The sequence below is a fragment of the Protopterus annectens genome, chromosome 1.part0 (genome assembly GCF_019279795.1).
Source record: "Protopterus annectens isolate FY-2018-M chromosome 1.part0, PAN1.0, whole genome shotgun sequence".
Taxonomy (NCBI): Eukaryota; Metazoa; Chordata; order Ceratodontiformes; family Protopteridae; genus Protopterus; species Protopterus annectens.
In genome coordinates this window covers 31,601,049-31,619,777 of record NC_056725.1, presented here as the reverse complement: position 1 = coordinate 31,619,777, position 18,729 = coordinate 31,601,049, and the positions used below count along the sequence as shown (strand labels likewise).

General features: G+C 38.3%; 1 protein-coding gene across 1 annotated transcript in view; it reads right to left on the bottom strand.

The window, feature by feature from the left end:
• The window catches only part of NUP133 (nucleoporin 133), a 2,059,048-nt gene that overhangs the window by 1,565,334 nt on the left and 474,985 nt on the right, over window positions 1-18,729 (bottom strand). Inside the window, exon 9 of the mRNA XM_044070734.1 lies at window positions 4,205-4,352. Within this exon, the coding sequence (XP_043926669.1) occupies window positions 4,205-4,352 (148 nt within the window). The remainder of the gene's footprint in view (window positions 1-4,204; window positions 4,353-18,729) is intronic.

Genomic DNA, 18,729 nt, shown 5'->3' with positions numbered 1-18,729 from the left:
CTTTATTACTCCCAACACTCCTGTACAACTGCCACAGTCACAAACCTAAATTCTGCATTTATTTCCAAGCTTGAAACTACCTATAAGATCACCAGATTTGCAGCTAACCAAACCTAAAAAAGTCACAGCACTGCTTAGCACTACAACAACTAGATGTGTAGAATTCCCTTAGCTGCTCCAACTATACCAACTACAAATCATCCACTATATCCTCTAACTAACCTACTTCTGCACCAACCTCTCCACTATCATATCCAAATATTCCCCTGCAAGGATGCTACGAAGCTCAAATCAAGAATTATTAGACATCTACAAACCCAAAAACAAAACAGGCTACTTTCTCTATAACTATAACCCAGCTATATCCTGGAACCAACTCCCCTTGGAAATAAAATCCCTGCTGCATGGCAAAAGTTTCAAATTAGCCACAAGGAAATGCCTAAAAAAGTGGTCTTGCCACTGAAGCCAACCATCCAGAAACCACTATGCTTTCACCTATTTCACCACCTCACTCTTAATGCTTCTCTAACACTATTCCAGTCTCTTCTACCTCTTCCCTTCCTCGATCTCCAACCACTCGGTTCTTACAGTCTCAAAACAACCTACCTGTCTAGTCTGTCTCGATACTCTACCTCCCCTACTAGCCATTCTTACTTTCCTTTCGTCTCCAAACTCCTATACAACTAGATCCTACCCACTTTAAATAAGCATCTGCCTAACTATTAACTCATTTTGCTCTAAGCAGCTTAAATATTGTAACTAGTCACATTTTCCTCCAATTGCTTAAAACCTTGTTTGTAACAACTCACATACTTGTCTGCCAATTGATAATACTCTGTATAACTGAATTGCCTGAGGAGATTTCTCTCCAGGTCTCTGCTTATAAGATACTATAGCTGATGGTTACTACTACGCTACTAAAATTTAATAAATTGTTGTCTAGTCTTGAGGAGCTTTTCTCCCCGGGTCTCTACTGAAAATGAGCCAAAAGCTCAGCCAGACCAATCCGGTTAACAAATGTAAAATAAATAAAAACTACAGTCATCCAATTTGTTAATCACCACAGGTGCAGTAGTGAATTGAAAGAGGTGGGTCCAGAACTGATGAAGACTGGCTCCCCCAGAAAGCAAAGGGATACTTTTGAAGCTTTTGCTACTTTTAAGAGGAGATGAGCATCCTCAAGATCCAACGCACATCCAGTCCTCTGGCTGTAGACATGGAAATATGGACTGCACCAAGACAATCTTGAATGACCCTCCCTTGACAAACCGGCTCAGAAAATGTGAGTTGAGTTTTGTTCTAAGACTATTTGGCTTTTTGGGCAACAGAAAAACTGCAGTAAAATCCAGATCCTCTCCATCATGGATTACTTTTTTCTTTCCTAAGGATGCTCAGCTGCTCCACTCCTACTTTCCTCTGGCTGGGTGGAATTGGCAGAAGGTAAGATATGCTTGTCGATACTTCCAAAAAAGGAACACAAGTAGCCTCTGGATATAATTTCCATTATTCACTTGTCTGATTATCATGGCCTGCCACATTGGAAGATGTAAGGAAAGAAAGCTCCCGACTGCCTCCAAAGCAAAGCACTCTAGTAGCCCTTCAGCATTCATAAGGGCGAAATCCCCGACAATCTCCAAATGCCAAATTATTCTACTACTGAAACTTCAGTCCTGCTGTTGTCTGTTCTCAAACTGCTGGGACTTGCAAAAAGTACAGTTGTGTACACTTATCATAAATGTAGATGTTAGAGTGTATTCACTGTTGCAGGGGCCCTAAAACCAGAGGCTTAGTATGTCTGCGTCGGTTGCTGTCACTCCATGGCGGACGTCAAGTCGTCAGTGGTATAAAATCAGGCAGCCGCCATTACATCAGTTTTTCTTGCCCCGAATGTCAGGAGCCCCCAAATAGGGAGCTAAGTTATGGTGAAAGACCACCACCAGCAGAAAGTAAATACCAAATAGCACTGCAATGAGTGAGTAATAGAGGGGGCGTGAGAGACAAGGGGGATGGAGGTTGGGAAACCAGGACTGCAACCGTGAATACACTCGAACATCTACATTTATTTTAAGTGTACACAACTGTACTATATTCTTCATGTTTCACTGTTGCAGTCATCACACTTGGGTTGATTACCAAAGCTGAAGAAAGAGTGGAGGCAGTCAAGAATTGGTTGGGCTGGCTAGTATGCCCTGCAGGACTGTGGTTGCAAAGCTTGCCATGGATTTGGAAAAGATAGGCAGGTGGTAATGCTTGAAGGTATGAACAGAACTCCATGTTGCAGCCTCCAGGATGTCCCTGGTAGGGACCACTCTAAAAAAAGCTGCAGAGGTGGAAGTAGCCCTAGTGGAATGTGTGCTAACCACCTGTGGGGGTGGTTTCCCGTGGTGTTGCAACAGAAATGGTTACAGTGTGCAATCCATTTGGAAATGGATTGTTTGGATAGGACCTTGCCCTCCGCCCCTGCTGCAAAGCTGACTAATAACTGTTAAGTGTTCCTAAAAGGCTTAGTCCTATCCAGGTAGAATCTGAGCTGTCTGTGCACATCTAAAGAGTGCAAGATCCTTTCTGCCTTATTTTGATGTTTAGGGAAAAAGGTGGGCAAATAAATAGATTGATTGAGAGCCACACTAAACACCACCTTAGGTATGAAAGATGGGTTACTCCTGAGGAAGACCCTGTCAGCATGAAAAATGATGAAAGGTACCAGAACCATGAGTGCTTGTAGCTCAGACACCCTTCTAGCTGAAGTGATGGCCAGAAGCAAGGTTGTTCTCCAAGAGAGAAATTTTTAACTCTGCTGAAGCTGCAGGCTCAAAGGGTGGTAGCGTGAGCTTTTCCAACACAAAGTTAAGGTCCCAAGCAGGGGTAGAGGCTCTTCTGGGTGGCCTTAAGTTGTTAGCCACTCTAAGCAACTGTTTGATGAGAGGGTGAGAAAAGAGAGGTGGCTCTGTGCTGTAATGAGCAGAGATGGCTGAGGCATGAATTTTAATAGAAGAGAAGGATAGGCCCCTGTGAAGTAGGTCTGCTAGGTAATCCAGGCAAGAGGTAAGGAGGGCTGTGCCGGCTCAGCTCCTTTAGCCTGGATCCAGGAGCAATACCTTTTTTCCACTTGTCAGCATAGGATTTTCTAGTGCTGGGATGTCGGGCTTCACATACGTCCAGGACTTGCTGTCTTAGGCTGGCCACTGGAGGAGAGTGTCACGGAATAAGCCAGGCTACCAGGTTCAGGGTCTGCAATTGTGCATGCAAGAATTTTCACTTCTGCTGGGTCAGGAGAGTGGGATCTGAGGAAGGTGCCATGGAGGCAACAGTGACAAACTGTGCAGTAGTGGCTACCAGCGGTGGCGTGGCCAGTCTGGGGCAATCAGGATTGCTCTTGGTTCTTCCTCACTTATTTTGAGTAGTACCCTTGAAAGAAGAGGCAGAGGGATAAATCCACAGATAGAGAGGTTTACCCATTGGAAGGGCAGGGCATCCACTTTCCAGGCCTGGCTTTGAGGTTCCCTGGTGCAGAATTTGCTGAGCTGGTGGTTGTTGTGGGAGGCGAATAGGTCCACCTTCGGGGTACCCCATATTTCTGGGTTACGAGGCTGAAGGTGTTGCAGTTTAATTGCCACTCGTGTTGGTCTAGATTTCTGCTCAAGTTGACTGCCAGAGAGTTTTGGTTGCCTGGCAAGAAGTGTGCAAGTGAATTTGCATGGCTGAAGCAGTATCACCTATCGGCAACTATTTCAGCAAGTAAGATGTGTTTTCAACAGCTAAAGCTACTAAATTGACGAACTGTCAACTGTAGTTACCTATGGGGTTTACATAAGATACCAAAATGTCATTAAAACAGTATAGTACTTGTGAAAACAACGGGTGGGATATGCCATACTTCACAGCCAAGTAAGCTATAAATAAAAATACTGACCACATGAATGCTAAGGCAGAACGAACATGAGACAAGTTGTAAAAGTGAAGAAGGATCAAATTAAGTCTTGTGGAAAAATGGACAAGAGTTACTGTGGTCAAGTGATTAATGTAACTAAACAAAGAACACAGCTACTTACCCCATATTCAACATAGATTTCCTTTGTCACAAACTTAAAACGCTCAAGTCTTTCCATCATATACCATACTAGAAGGGAAGTCATGTAAATTACACTAACACAGAATATGCAAATATTCAGAGACTAGATGGTGAAACTTGTAAATTTCTCACCTGGAATGATGGACTGTGTCTGATAACTTCTATGGTCAAATCATCAGACATATTATAACCTTCATCTTGTACTGTGATCAAACAATAATAAGTCAGACATGGACTATCTTCAAGGTGCCAGGCTGCTGCAAGAATGACAAGTCCTTTCCTAAAATAAACACATTAAAAATCTGCAATAAAAACAATTTCAATCATTATATATGTAAAAGTATAACATTTTAATTTGAAATGTTTTGCAATATATATCCATATTACATTAGTGCACATCACTACTTGAATGCAATGAAGTGAAACAAGACACTGTTCATTTTAAATCCAAAAGAAAAATCCAAAGAATCCAAAGAAAATTTTCAGAATCCATCTTCCAAGCAGGCAGGAGGTACCATATGAGGGTGGGTGGCAGTAAGGCTTTGATTGTCCTTGGACTGGCCTGCCTTGTCGATCGGATAATTCTAGAAGACCAGTTTTATAAGCTACTGGTTGAGAAATAAGAGCAAACCAGTGGGACCCTCTAAGTAAAGAAAAGTTTCTTATTTAAAGTTTTTGGACATGTCCTTGGTGAAGTTAGTAGTGTTCAACTATTCTTCCTGATTAGACATTAGTTTAATTCTCACTGAGCACAGAAAAACTAAGTAGACAGGAACGCATGCATTTGTTTTACATACACACAAAGTAAAAAAAAAAAATGAGTTACCTGTACCAGTTAGAATATGATAGCGAATAGGTTAACTAGCAGGGCAACACAGCTACTTCCATGCCAGATGGCATTTCCTGTGTGTCTGCATGTGCATAAATGTTCAGTATCTACTGATGTGCAAGTATCTTTTATACTAGAATAGCCTTTATTACATATGAATGAAATCAGACTAGCAAATGCTTATGTAAATGTTAATATGTAGTTCTTAAAATTATGAAGTATCCATTTAGAAAGGTAATATGTCGGAGCTTTTCTCCCTCTAGGCCTCTGTTAAAAAGGCATTTTTGATTAAACCCAGTCAGACAAACTTTGTAAACAAAAGCAAAATACAAATAAATCTGTCTTCACATGGTTATACCGCCAGATGGTGAAACAAGAAAGTCATGAGCCCACAGCATGCTGGGACACGGTACAAATATCATTTGATTCACTCAAGCCTAAAACGCCCTTTTTGTATACTTCCAGTTCACACCCATACCACCTTACAGCATCCAGAACTTTTTTTGGCTCTAGTCTCTAAGACACATCAACTAATAGGGCAATATTAGAAAGGGCAAGGAGTTAAAATGACACCAAAAACGTTAGTCCTCGAAGTCCGGCAGTGGAGAAATTAAACATTTGCCACTTATTAGTAGCTTCAAATATGTTCACATTTTCATAACTGAAAGATCTACATGTTATTGAAGTGTATAGCATGAAAAACCAATGTGGGAAACAAGATAATTCACTGTCAATGATGGCATCACACTATAATGGAAATACTGCTGGCTCTGTTAGTAATTATGAAAAGCAATATCACTGTGTGCACTTACTACTACAAAACCTGAGACTCTTACAAACTGTTGCATGATGTCAGATACTGCCACTGAAAGTTGCACATCTTGAGAGATATTCAGTATTTGTTTGCTTATCATACAAGTACTTGTTTTCACATTTCTGCAACAAAAATATTATACCAATATATGTCCAGGTTGAAGAGTTTTAAAAGAATATGAAAATATGCATGCAAAAGTTTACAAAATATAATTTAGGGGTTGTGTGTACTACAGTATATTACATTTATGGAAAAAGCTAAGAAAGCAACAACTATTATCACTGTAAAGAACACCTCTTGCAGATAGCATTGCTATTTGTACATTTTAACAGCTTTAACTGTCCAGAAAATATTTACATTTGTCTGTCTTATGCTTTACATTTATTTTTCAAAAAACGCTCATGAATGCAAGGTGTGTGTAGGCTGCTAGAGATGTGACATTCCACAATACATAGGTGTTAATGAGTTAATTTATGGACCACATGACTTGCTGACAATGACAGTGGTGTTGATACCTTCAAGTCTGGCAAAACAACACTTCTGTTACTGCATATAGCACATATTTCCAAAGCAGGTTACCCCTATGGAACTCTTACCATTCATTCCTACAGACCCTAAACTAATGGCAAAATTACAGTAAGTGCGGGTTTTTAGTAGTCACTGCATAACATCCTGTTAGTGGGAAGGATTATTTTTTATGAAAATCTAAAAGGTATATACTCAGTTGAGTCATGGGGAAAAAAAAACACCCTACCATATTAAATGGAGACTGTTATGCTCACATAGATACAAAGCATGACTACTGGGAAACAATCCAACTCGTGCTGCTGTGGGACTCTTAATAACAGACTTCAACTTTGATTTGCGAGTCATAAACCAAGGTCTGCAAACATTTGCTTCTAGCACAAAAAGTAACTGTCACCTATATGCTTGTATATCTGGTAACAAGGACAGGAGTCTATTTATTTTACATTTGTTGACCGGGTTGGTCTGACTGAGCTAGTGGCTCATTTTCAGCAGAGACCCAGGGAGAAAAGCTCCACAGTAATATACAATATGTTGGCTTACCATGATTAGGTAATAACAATGGAGTAAACATACATTTTAAAGAATTTTACTTACTCAAGCAAACAGGCAATTACATGACTGGAAATTACAAGACATTTATGCATACTTGTAAGGTCAAGAGGTGATTGTAGAGTGACAGATGACTTGTAGGGAGAGACGGAACTTAGGCCATAAGGAAGAAGACAGGTCATGGTGGATGAGTGCAGTGGCAAGTATAGTTTTTCTTAAAATATTCATGAGTGGTGGCTTTGAATTGTTTAGGGTGATTTAGTGACCTGATTTCGAGTGGGAGTTTATTCCAGTAAGCTGCATGGTTGTAACTGCAGGGCAAGTTGCCTATTTTGTTTTTCGGGTTAGAAATCTGGAACAAGTCTTGGTCAGAGCTATGAAGGGATCTAGCAGGAGAGTACTTGGTTAAGAAGGATGTTAGGCTAGTACAAAAGGATGGCACATTTAGTATGGAGTGGACCAGTTGAAGTTGGTGTAGTTTGAGAAGATGGGGGAATTCTAGCCATTCTAGCTGCTTAAGAGATAAGCAATAGTGTTTCTTATAGGTTTGGTTTGCTGAAAATCTAGCAACCTTGATGTAGGTGGTTTCTAGTTTGGTGTTGAGTGTAGAGTTTAGATTTGTAAATAATTGGCAGCTGTATAGTGGGAAGAAGAAAAAAAGTATGAGAGAGTGTTATTTTGGCCCTATTAGTAAGAAATGTCTTGTTTCTGTGCAGACGTCTGAGTTTCTGATGCGTCTTTTACACAATTAGTAATGTGAATATCAAATTTAAGCTGATAGTGTTTGGTGACACCCAGTAGTTTTGAACAGGGTTCTACAGAAATGATTGTCTTGTTACAGGACTGGATGGTGAAAGTGGATTTGAAGTTAGAGAGATTCTTGGGGAGAAAAAGGAAAAGCTTAGTTTTCTTTGGATTGAGAATTAATTTATCACTGAGCCATGCCTCTATAGAGTTGAATGTTGCTTGAGTTGAAGACTGAAGGTCGGATGGGTTGTCAGCAGTTGTGATGACAGTGGAGTCATCAGCATACTGCAAAGGTGATGAGTGGGGGCATGAGGAGTGTAATTGGTTGGTAAATATATTAAAGAGTAAAGGCCCGAGGATGGATCCTTGGTGGACACCCATCTCCACTGAGAGAAGGGGGGATTGTGTAGAGAGCCATTTAACAGACTGCTGGCGGTGAGTGAGGTAGCTTGTGAACAAAGATAAAGTCTGAGCATAGAAATTAAGGCTGGTTAGTTTGGAGAGAAGTGGATGGGAGACGGTGTCAAAGGCTTTGGGGAGATCCAGGAACAGGGTAGAGAAAAGTTTATTTTTACGGGCAAGTGATAGTGTTTACAAATGATGTTAGTGCAGTTGTGGTACTGTGTTTGGGACGGAAGCAGTGTTGAGTACGAGTTAATAAGTTTTCCTGAAGTAAGTATTGTATAACCTGGTTATGGATACATTTTTCTAATATTTTCGAGAGAGGAGATAGTATGGTAATTGGTCTAAAGTTTGTTAGATCAGAGGAGTTTCCACCAGTTTTTCATATGGAGGGGGCATAGGATTCACAGATAGAGCGATTAACTAGGATAGATACTAGGTAGACCAGTGGTTCTGCTACAATTTGTAGAAAGTAGGAAGGAAGCTTGCCAAGTAAAGGGGAGCAAGGTTTAAGTTTAGATAGAAGGGATTTAATGTAAGAAGTTGGCACTGTTTTGAGGGAGAAAGTCTCTTGGGTTTTAGAAAGTGAGGAGGAATGAGAGGATTTGTAGGAGCTGTTGCTTGTTGGGAGTGAATTTACTAGAGAGGCTAGCAATTCAATGAAGTGATTATTAAAGCGGACAGCCGTTTCCTCAGGTGTTTTCTTTGGGCAAGGGTTTGGAGAGGATGGGTTTCCAGGGTGTAGTATGTGGCTGATTGAGTTCCAAAACTTTTTAGGGTTGGATTTAAGGGTATTAGGAGGGTTAGTTTAAAAGTTCTTGTCATCATTGATGACGACTTTTTTGGCTTGGTTTCTAAGTTGTTTGTAGGTCTGTAGTAGAGAGGGAGTCCAGGATGTTAACCAGAGTTTCCATATTCTATCATGAGGGCACGGATAGTTTTATTAAGCCAGGGAGCAACTTTGGGTTTAATTCTGACTACATGGAGAGAGGCTTGGGAGTCGGAGATGTTAAGAAAGGTAGAGTTGAATGCATGAACAGCATAGTCTAAGGGGAGAGTAATAAGGTAAGACCAGTTAATTCCTGAGAGTTAGTGAATGAAGGAATCAGGGCAGAAGGCTGATAGTTTACGGGTAATATACTTGTGGGGCTTAGGGGAGTATTGAGTATGTATGATTACAGTTATAGGACAGTGGTCACTTGGGTCATTAGAAAGTCTTCTAGATTTTATATCTGAATGTTACCAAAGCTCACTACTTAACTTGAGCCTCTAAATGTATGGTCTACCGACAGCCAAATTCAAAATCTAACTCAACAGACCATGTACAGGGACTTCCAATATGGCTGTACACTGAATAACAGCTCATTTCCACCTTTCCCAGTGTGAAAACACAAATACAGCCAAGATGGCCAGTAGACTTGTGTTTATTCCACTATCTGGCTAGTAAGTGCACTGCTTGGATGCCAGGAATAAAATACAGAAAACCTGGAAAAATACTACAAAAAGTGAGGAAAAAAAACAGACTGTGAAAAGGTGCTCACTAAACACATTATGCAACTTGGGAAAGATGTGTCATTGCAAATACTTAAATGTACTAGTTGCATTTACTTTATTTTGTTTTATTTTTATTACAGTTATTCGTTTCACCTGATTACTGCATATGTAATTTTTGCTTATATTGTATTGCTGCACTATTTTTCTTGGGTTTTGTATATTGCCTACTAGGTTTATCTTTCTATGTCTGCATTGCTGGAGCTTTTCTCAAAGTCTCCAGTGGAAAAAGGCTATTGAATCAGATGGACTAACCCGGTTAACAAATGTCGAACAAAAAAAAGTTCTGCAGCAAAAACCAATGCAACTTTCAGCTATGACTTCCAGAAAACTAAAGGAAGATACAAGACCACTGCATACAGAATTGGTTAAAATAAAACACTGATGGAGTGTAAAACAAACAAAAGGCTGAAAAAATGGATGAAGCTTTAAACAGATATTCAGAGGATATGATAAAGCAGCAAAAATCAGAGGTCAAAAAAAAAATATTGGCTGAAATTGAAACTGCTAAGGAAGAGAGATTTAAAAAAATAGAATTAGAGAACAAAAAACCTAGGGAAAATCTAAGATTTTCAGCTATACCAGAAAAGCTGGAAGGAACAGATTGTGGCGATACTGTAGCTGAGGGCATCACCAGTTCATTTCGCACAGAAGTGGGCATGTCACAAATTGAGTGACAACCATATGACTTGGGGTTTTTGACAAACTGGCAATAAATTCTATATATTTTTTTTTTTGACATTTTAGGTTGATTAAAACTTGCCGTTGTACACAATATGTGCATATCAAAGTTCAGTCATGCTGAAACACCCTGTAATACTTAAAGACTTAACCCCACAACTAAGTAAAAGAAAGAAGCGGTTACACTTCCGTACGATTGCGTGCTGTACAGACAGCACATAACCATTCAAAGTGTCAATATGAGATTTTGGTGACTGACTATTAAAAGCACTGTGACAATAGAAACACTTTAGTTTAAATAAGAAGCTATTATGTTGTATCAAATCCATAATTTAGCAGTCGGCAGTCCTCTTAAGAAACTGAAATAACCCAAGGTCGAAAAAGTATTTTTTTGTTTAAATGTCGTTCACACCATACTGGTAATTTACTTCAGTTTACTGTTATATTTACTTTCCTATTACAACATCAAGTGTACTTCTATTTTCTTCGGTTGTACATTTGGAGGGAATGCATATTCATGAGTGACATATCACGGGGGTGGGTTTGGGGCGCTGCTTGCTACTGCACATCTGGTGAGGCCCTCAACTACAATATCACCCAGATTGCATTAATTTTATGAGAGCACAAATAAGCAAATGGACTGGTATTCCTCAGCAAGAGTTGTTAGTTGAAAGGGCATATGGTGTGTATGCTCCAAACCTAGCTATAAGAAAACAACCTAGCCCTTTAATAGGAGTTGACTGACAAAACTGTAGCAGAAGGACAAAATATTAAAAGTGGGAGACAGCAGTGTGTTTAGAGAATGATTACTAATTGTACACCAGGCAGAAGGGTAAACTCAATCCACTATTCAGTGCATGTCGAGAAACAGGTGTGAGTTTCAGAATGCTGTATCCAGCTGTCTAAAGTATTCTTCCCTGGAAGGACAAGATAATGTTTTGATTAAGTGCATGCTAAGCTGGAAATTCAAATGTTTGCCCAACAAAAAGTGAGCTGTGAAACAGGAGGACATTCTGCTTCTTTTTCTGGTAATAAAAAACCACTGAGAGACTGTACCTGTGAAACCTTTTCCAGTAATTCAACAGAAAGGAGAGAAGAAAGGTAGCATGACAGCTGATTAGAAGAATCTAGAGTACGTTGGAAATTAAGCAGAGACAGGATTTTGGCAACTGAAAACAGTAATAAAACCAGTAATGTACTGTGGGATTACAACACAATAATTACTTGTGAAATATGACAGAACAAGAAAATCTGGAAATACTGGACTTCTTCAAAATTTGTTGGATTTATGGGAGACTGTAATGGGCCTGTAACAGGTGCGGGTCTATATTAGAACATCTAACACTTAATTCGAATCACTAAAGGTCAACCTTTAGTGATCGAACTGTGAAAACATCGAATGTTCAGAAAGAAAAAAAATAAACTGTGTAGGCATGAGGGCAAGCTCCCCTGCACCCCCCACACCCCAAGCTACTTAAATATACAAACTCTGAGACGGCACTACATTGAAGTAAAATTAAATCTCCCCCTGCAAAGATTACAGTTTACTTGTTCGATGTTCTGCAGTTTCACTATTCTCATGGCAACAATGTCAGATTCAACACGGTCTGCTTACGAGAATGTAATGTAGACCCATAGGGGCTGCTTCTCCCCCTTCCTTCCTTCTTGTACAGTTTTAAGAAATATAGACACAATGCAATGTTAAAAAAAAAAAAGAAGAGCCTGGTTAAAGGCATGACAAAGTAAAAATTAATGTGCTTTTTCTCATTCTTGCATGGGTAAACCCCAGGATTAATGGCTTTAGATTAGTTTTAAGAGAGAGAGAGGAAGTAAATGAAAAAAATCCGTATTCTGAGGCTTTTTTTCCCCTAGCAAATGCATGTATACTTAGTAGCAATTCTGCAGCTAGTCTTCGTGTTTCCATGGAAACAATCAGAAAAACTGGCTGCCTCGTTCTCACGTCTCCATTAAAACAATCTGATACAGATAAACCGGAGACAGTCTGGTGGAAGGGGACTGATTGAGGGGAAAAAGGAGAGAGGAAATGGTTAGGACATAATGTTCTCTGAAAGCAATCAGGGGTTTTCCCAGCTGGGAGAGCTTTAAAGGTAAGACAAAACCATGTCACCAGAAGACAATTTGATAAAGAGAAATGGTTTGGAGAAAGTGTTTACTGAAAGCATTCAAGTGTTTTCTCACCTGGGACAGCTATAGAGATAGACAACCAAATACCACTTACAAATACCACAGCCTGTACCATGCGTCTTAGCTTGACTAAGATTTCTTTTTGGTCAACTCTAGCCTGTCTGTGTTGCTATCAACTTAGAACTTTTGTTCTTATTATTCCAGATGTGCACAGTTGTGTCATAAGTTGATAGATTTTAGGGTGGGTTGGGGGGGGCATTCGTTATGCTTGAGGGCTTAAAAAGTTATATAAGATGTGAAACAGGCTCAAATGGATATAACAAGAAACAACTGTAAATAAAAGACCAACCTGCCAAACAGTATATACATGTAACATAAAAGCTGGAACTAGACATTTAAAAAAAGATAGTTATACACTGCAAAGTATTTTGCATGTCTGTCACACTTAAAAACTGCATTTTGTGTTTACTTGGGTTATCTTTGTCTAATATTTTAATTTGTTTGCTCTGAAACAATTAAGTGATTATTTTATTTAAGGGAAAAAACTATCCAAACCTACATGGTCCTATGTGAAAGTAATTGCCCCCCTTGTTAAACCATTAAGTAACTGTGGTTAATCACATTTTTGGGAAAGCTGAGCTCAATTTCACTAGCCACAACCAGGCCAGATTACTGCCAGACCTGTCGAATCCAGAGATCACTTAAATAGAACCGTTCAGACAAACTGAAATAGTACAAAAGATCCCAAAAAGGAAGAAATCATGCCGCGATCTAAAGAAAATACAGAAGAGATAAGAAACAAAGTAACTGATATCCACCAGTCTGGAAAAGGTTACAAAGCCATTACTAAAGTTTTGGGACTCTAGCAAACCACGGTGAGAGACATTATCCACAAATGGAGAAAACGTGGATCAGTGGTGAACCTTGCCAGGAATGGCGGGGCCTACAAAAATTACCCTAAGAGCGCAGCGACGACTCATCCAAGAACTCACAAAAGAACCCACAACATCTACAGAACTACAGGCCTCACTTGCCTCAGTTAAGGTCAGTGTTCATAACTCAACCACAAGAAAAAGACTGGGCAAAAATGGCATGCATGGCAGAGTTCCAAGTTGAAAACCACTGCTGACCAAAAAGAACAAAGGCTCATCTCACTTTTGCCAAAACACATTTGCTAATCCCCAAGACTTATGGGAAAATATTCTGTGGACTGATAAACCAAAAGTTTAACTTTTTTGGAGATGTGAGTCCCGTTACATCTGGCGTAACAGTAAGACAGCATTTCAGAAAAAGAACATTATGCCAACAGTCAAACATGGTAGTGGTAGTGTGATAGTCTGGGGTTGCTTTGCTGCTTCTGGACCTGGATGATGCACTGTGATAGATGGAACCATGAATTCTGCTCTCTACCAAAAAATCCTGAAGGAGAACATCTGGCCATCAGTTCGTGACCTCAAGCTGAAGCACACTTGGGTTCTGCAGCAGGACAATGATCCAGAACACAACAGAAAGTCCACCTCTGAATTGATTAAAAAAAATTAAGGTTTTGTAGTGGCCAAGTCAAAGTTCAGACTTTAATCCAATTGAGATGCTGTGGCATGACCTTAAAAAGGTGGCTCATACTCTGGAACCCTCCAATATGGCTGAATTAAAACAATTATGCAAAGAGTGTGGGCCAAAATTCCTCAACAGCAAAGCGAAAGACTGACTGCAAGTTATCACAAATGCTTGATTGCAGTTGTTGCTGCCAAGGGTGGCACAACCAGTTATTAGGTTTAGGGGGAATTACTTCTTCACATAAGGCCATGTAGGTTTGGATAGTTTTTTTCCTTAATAAATAAAAAAACACAAACTGTATTGCGTTTACTTGGGTTATCTTTGTCTAAAATTTATATTTGTTTGATGATCTAAAACATTTAAGTGCGACAAACATACAAAAAAATAAGGAATCAGGGAAGGGGGCATCTACTTTTCCATTGCACTGTACATAAAAGGTGGGGGTAATAAGTATAAGAAAATGATGCTTTCTGTAATGTCTTTCAATCTGAATGGTCTTACAGATAAATATAAAAAAAGAGAAAGTAGTGAACTATATTAAAAGATGTAGAATGCAAATAGGTATGCTAGAGAAGACACATTGGGAAAACAATGAACATGTGAATTTGATAAAAGTTTTCAGGACTAATTTAGTAGAATATCTGGGGCAAAGGAAAAGAGGAGTACTTATATTAACTGCAATAGGAGCTCCAATACTGATAGAGGGAACAAAGAACAACGGAAGATGTATACTACTAAGGTGCTACTGCCAACAGAGGAAGATTACACTGGCATGCATTTACATTCCACCTAAATCTGCTACAACGGAGCTTAAGATAATTCTGGGGAAAAAATCAGCTTTCAGCAAGGAATATTACTTAGAGGTGGAGAATGGAATTTGGATTGTAACAGTGAAGATGTGTCTGGGTGGACTAAAAGGGCAAATGTAACAAAGGATGGTGGATTCTTGAAGAAATGTATGAAAGTGGCATGGAAGACGTGCGTTCAGTACTAGTTTGGAGTGAATTTACATATCCTCCAAGATAAAAAAAATGGGATAGGCTAGATAGAATTTATTATCTCCCAAGGTCTTGAAACACACCCAATAACTATTTCGGACCATGCACCAATAACTAAACTAAAATTGCAATGTAATGAAATAAAACCGAGACACTGGTGCTTTCCCAACTGTCAAAGAGGGGAATTTACGGAATGGGTTTTGGAATTATTTCAGGAAATACTAGAGAAAATAGAAATTTCTTCTGAAAATATAGCTAGGGAGTGGGATAAAATGAAACTGAAGTTTAAAACTAGGGTGGAAATAAAGGAAAGGGAGATGTAGTATAGTAGCAAGAATTTAGAGGGACAGACATGTTAAAGGATTGCAAAATAGGGGAATCTCAGAAAAAAAGGAGCAACTGCAGAATGCTAAACAGAAAATAAGGAATCTCGACAATGTGCATGAGTTTTGAAAGATTGCTGTTGAGCAACTGTTTGATGATAATTCTAGAGCACAAAACCTTTTAGCACAGCGACTCAGGAAACAGAAAGTGGAAAAGGCTGTCACCAAGATTAGGGAGCCTATAACAAAAGATGACAGATCCTGTAGAAATATTAAAAATGCTTCCGAAATTTTAAGAAAGTCTGTATAAAGCAGAGAAATATGGAACTAAAGAAAAGTACAAATGGAAATGTTTGTGGAAGAATTAAATATGCCAAGGTTAGAGGTAGACAAATCTCCTACTAACAGGAACAGAAGAGATGAGAAAAACATTTAAACAAATATACAGTAAAGTCCCTAGGAACAGATGGTATTCCTGTGGAAATTTCGAAGCTAGGAGGAAAAACCTAAAGATCTGGAAGGTTTTTATTAACAGTATTTTAAGAAGTGAAGTACCAACATCCTGGAAGAAAGCGGTGGTAATACCTAGAGGATAAAGATCCATCAGATTCAGCTTCATACAGGCCCATTTCAATATTAACCATGATTATAAAGTGTTTATGTGTAAAACGTTTATGGCTAAAAGAATGTCAAAAGTGATACCAAAACTGATATGGATGAGTGTGGTTTTCTGGAGGGATGCCAAACATTTCACAATATTAAGAGCATTGATGATCTAGAAGGAAGAAGAAAGTAAAAAATCAACATGGACTTGTTTTTTTAAAAATGAAAGGTCTAATATATCAGATATTAATCAGATATTAAATAAGAAATCTACATTCAAGCCCCCCCCATTCATCCTCAACTCAAGAATTTAGAAGACATAATGGAAAATGAATTGAGAAAAATGCAAAAGAGAGTAAGATATAAAATGAATATGGATAAAGGAGAATATAAGATAATGAATGACCTAAGAATTAATAAAAATGTAAGAATAATGAAGCCAGATAAAGGCGGAGGGGCGGTATTTATGGATACCATTATATATGAAGGTAAAATGAACTGTTTACTCAGATGAAACAAAATATTCAGTGGTCTCTAAAAATGAAATAAATTTAGCATATAAAGGAATTGATATGGTATTAGAGACCATGTTTCATGAAGGACGTATAGATGGGAAAATGTATTCCTACTTAAGAGTGGACAAGCCAAAAATACCTGTAATATATGGTATCCCTAAGGTTCATAAGAATGTTATGGACCCCCCGCTTAGACCAATAGTGTCTGCAGATGGCTCAAAAACATTGCCACTAGCTAAACATATAGATATAAAAGCTAAACATATTTGGATTAATAAGAAAGTAATTTTGAAAGATTCATGGGATCTATGAAGGGAAATTAAACCAGAATTTTTTTCTAGAGACTTGTTGTTTGTCACTATTGATATAGTGGATTTATTTTCCTCTATTCCATATGTAACTGGTATGAGAATGTTTGAGGATGAAGTCTTTCAAGACAGCTTACTGAGTCAAAGAGAAGGTAGTGTGCACAGGTTTAATGGATATGGTTTTGAAAAATAACTAATATTCAATGGAGAATTTTTTCAACAAATAAAAGGGGTGGCCATGGGTGCAGCCTGTGCACCTACCTTTGCAAACTTAGTATTGGTCAATTGGGAAGAAACCTATATTCTCAATTCGAGCTTCAATACCTGTTGGAATTTATATCAAAGGTTTCTGAACGACATAGTAATCTTTTGGGCAGGGGGCGTTGAGAAATTAAATGAGTTCTTGACTTACATTCAAGAGACAACAGATTTTCTTAAATTGACTCAACAAGTCAGAAATAAGTTTGCAATATCTGGACATTGAAGTATATAAAGGGATTAATTCCTTTGAAAGTAAGATAGATAGAAAGTCAACTTACTGCAACTCATTTTTGCACTATGAAAGTGCACATCCAACCCACTGTAAAAAGAATATAGTCAAAGGACAATTTGTTAGGGGGTCACGGATGACGAGTAATCATGAGGATTTTAAGGAGGAGTGTGTATTATTGGAAAAAAATTTTTTAGACAGAGGGTATCCAAAAGAATTTATTAATAATATAAGGGTAGGGGTGGAAATGGAAAGACTACCTATTCTGGGAGAAAAAGAAAGTAATAAGAGACAAATGGAAGGGGAAGAGAAGAATGTTAAGAAAGATTATCAACATGCCCTTATCCTGGAATATAACGCTTTAAATCATGTTACTAAATCCATATTCCAAAAGGAATGGGCTAGATTTAGAGCTCTTACAGACTTGGAGGGAATAGCAACAAGTATACCTAAGATAGTGTTTAAAAATTCCAACAGTATTAAGGATATGTTGGAACACAAGAAGGAATCTAAAAACTTTGGTAGTAGTATGAATGGAAGAAAAACGGGTACCTTTAAATGTGGAAGGTGTAATCTGTGTGAATTTATTGCTAATAAAGAAAAAACTTTTGTGGAGAGTAGGGAAAGACTGATTAGTAGTAAAGGTATATATAATTTTGAAACAAAGGGCTTAGTGTATCTTGCCACCTGTGTAACATGTTGCTCCTTTGATGTAGGGAAAACAGAAAGGACCCTAAAAAGGAGGATTTATGAACACAATTACGATATAAAGAGAGAAAAAGAAACAAATGCTCTATATAAACACCAAGATATGCAAAGAGAGTAAATTTAATTGTTTTGTAATAGAACATATCAAAACTAATAGTAGAGGGGGTCCTTGGGAGGACATAAGTTATAGGGAACTATGGTGGCAAGTAACACTAGAAGCTAACAAAATACCAGGTTTAAATGAACACATATCCATACTTCCCACTTTTAAAATGAAAGGCAATTGAGTTATGAGAATGAGTGCAATAAATCTTTTTTACACTAGGTGGTGCTATTTCATTAAATGTTGGTGCTCTGTTAGTATTTTATCTAAATTCCTTAATATATCTAAAATAATTTTACCTAGGTTTTATTAGTTATTATTTGGTAATAATTTTAAACGTTGGGTTGTGTAAGTTAAGCAAATTATTTAATTATTTATTTTGTAAGTTTTTTACATAAATGAATTTTTGGAAATAGGGGTGCAGGGTTTAACTTTTTGGAGGAGTTTGGAAATTTGGGATGTAGGGACAGGTTGTATGTGAAAGGTAGAAGTTGTAGTATTAGGGGTCTTTAGAGGTGAAGAGGTGACTGGTTGTACACAATTGGCAAGGGTTAGAATGGCTTCAGTAAAAGATTTATTGAAAGCATCTGGAATCTGGTCAGAGTTATTTTGGAGTTTTAGAGTGTGTCGGTTGAAGTAGTTTGTTAATGCCTGACCAGAATTTCTGAGGTAGTTCTTTATAGGTTTGTAGGAGTTAGTAATAGTCCCTGAGAAGGTCCTTCTTGGTGGCATTTCTTAACTGTTTGAAGTAAAGATGATCTTATGGACTTTTAGAGGCTCTCCATTTGTTCCAAATTTTATTTCTT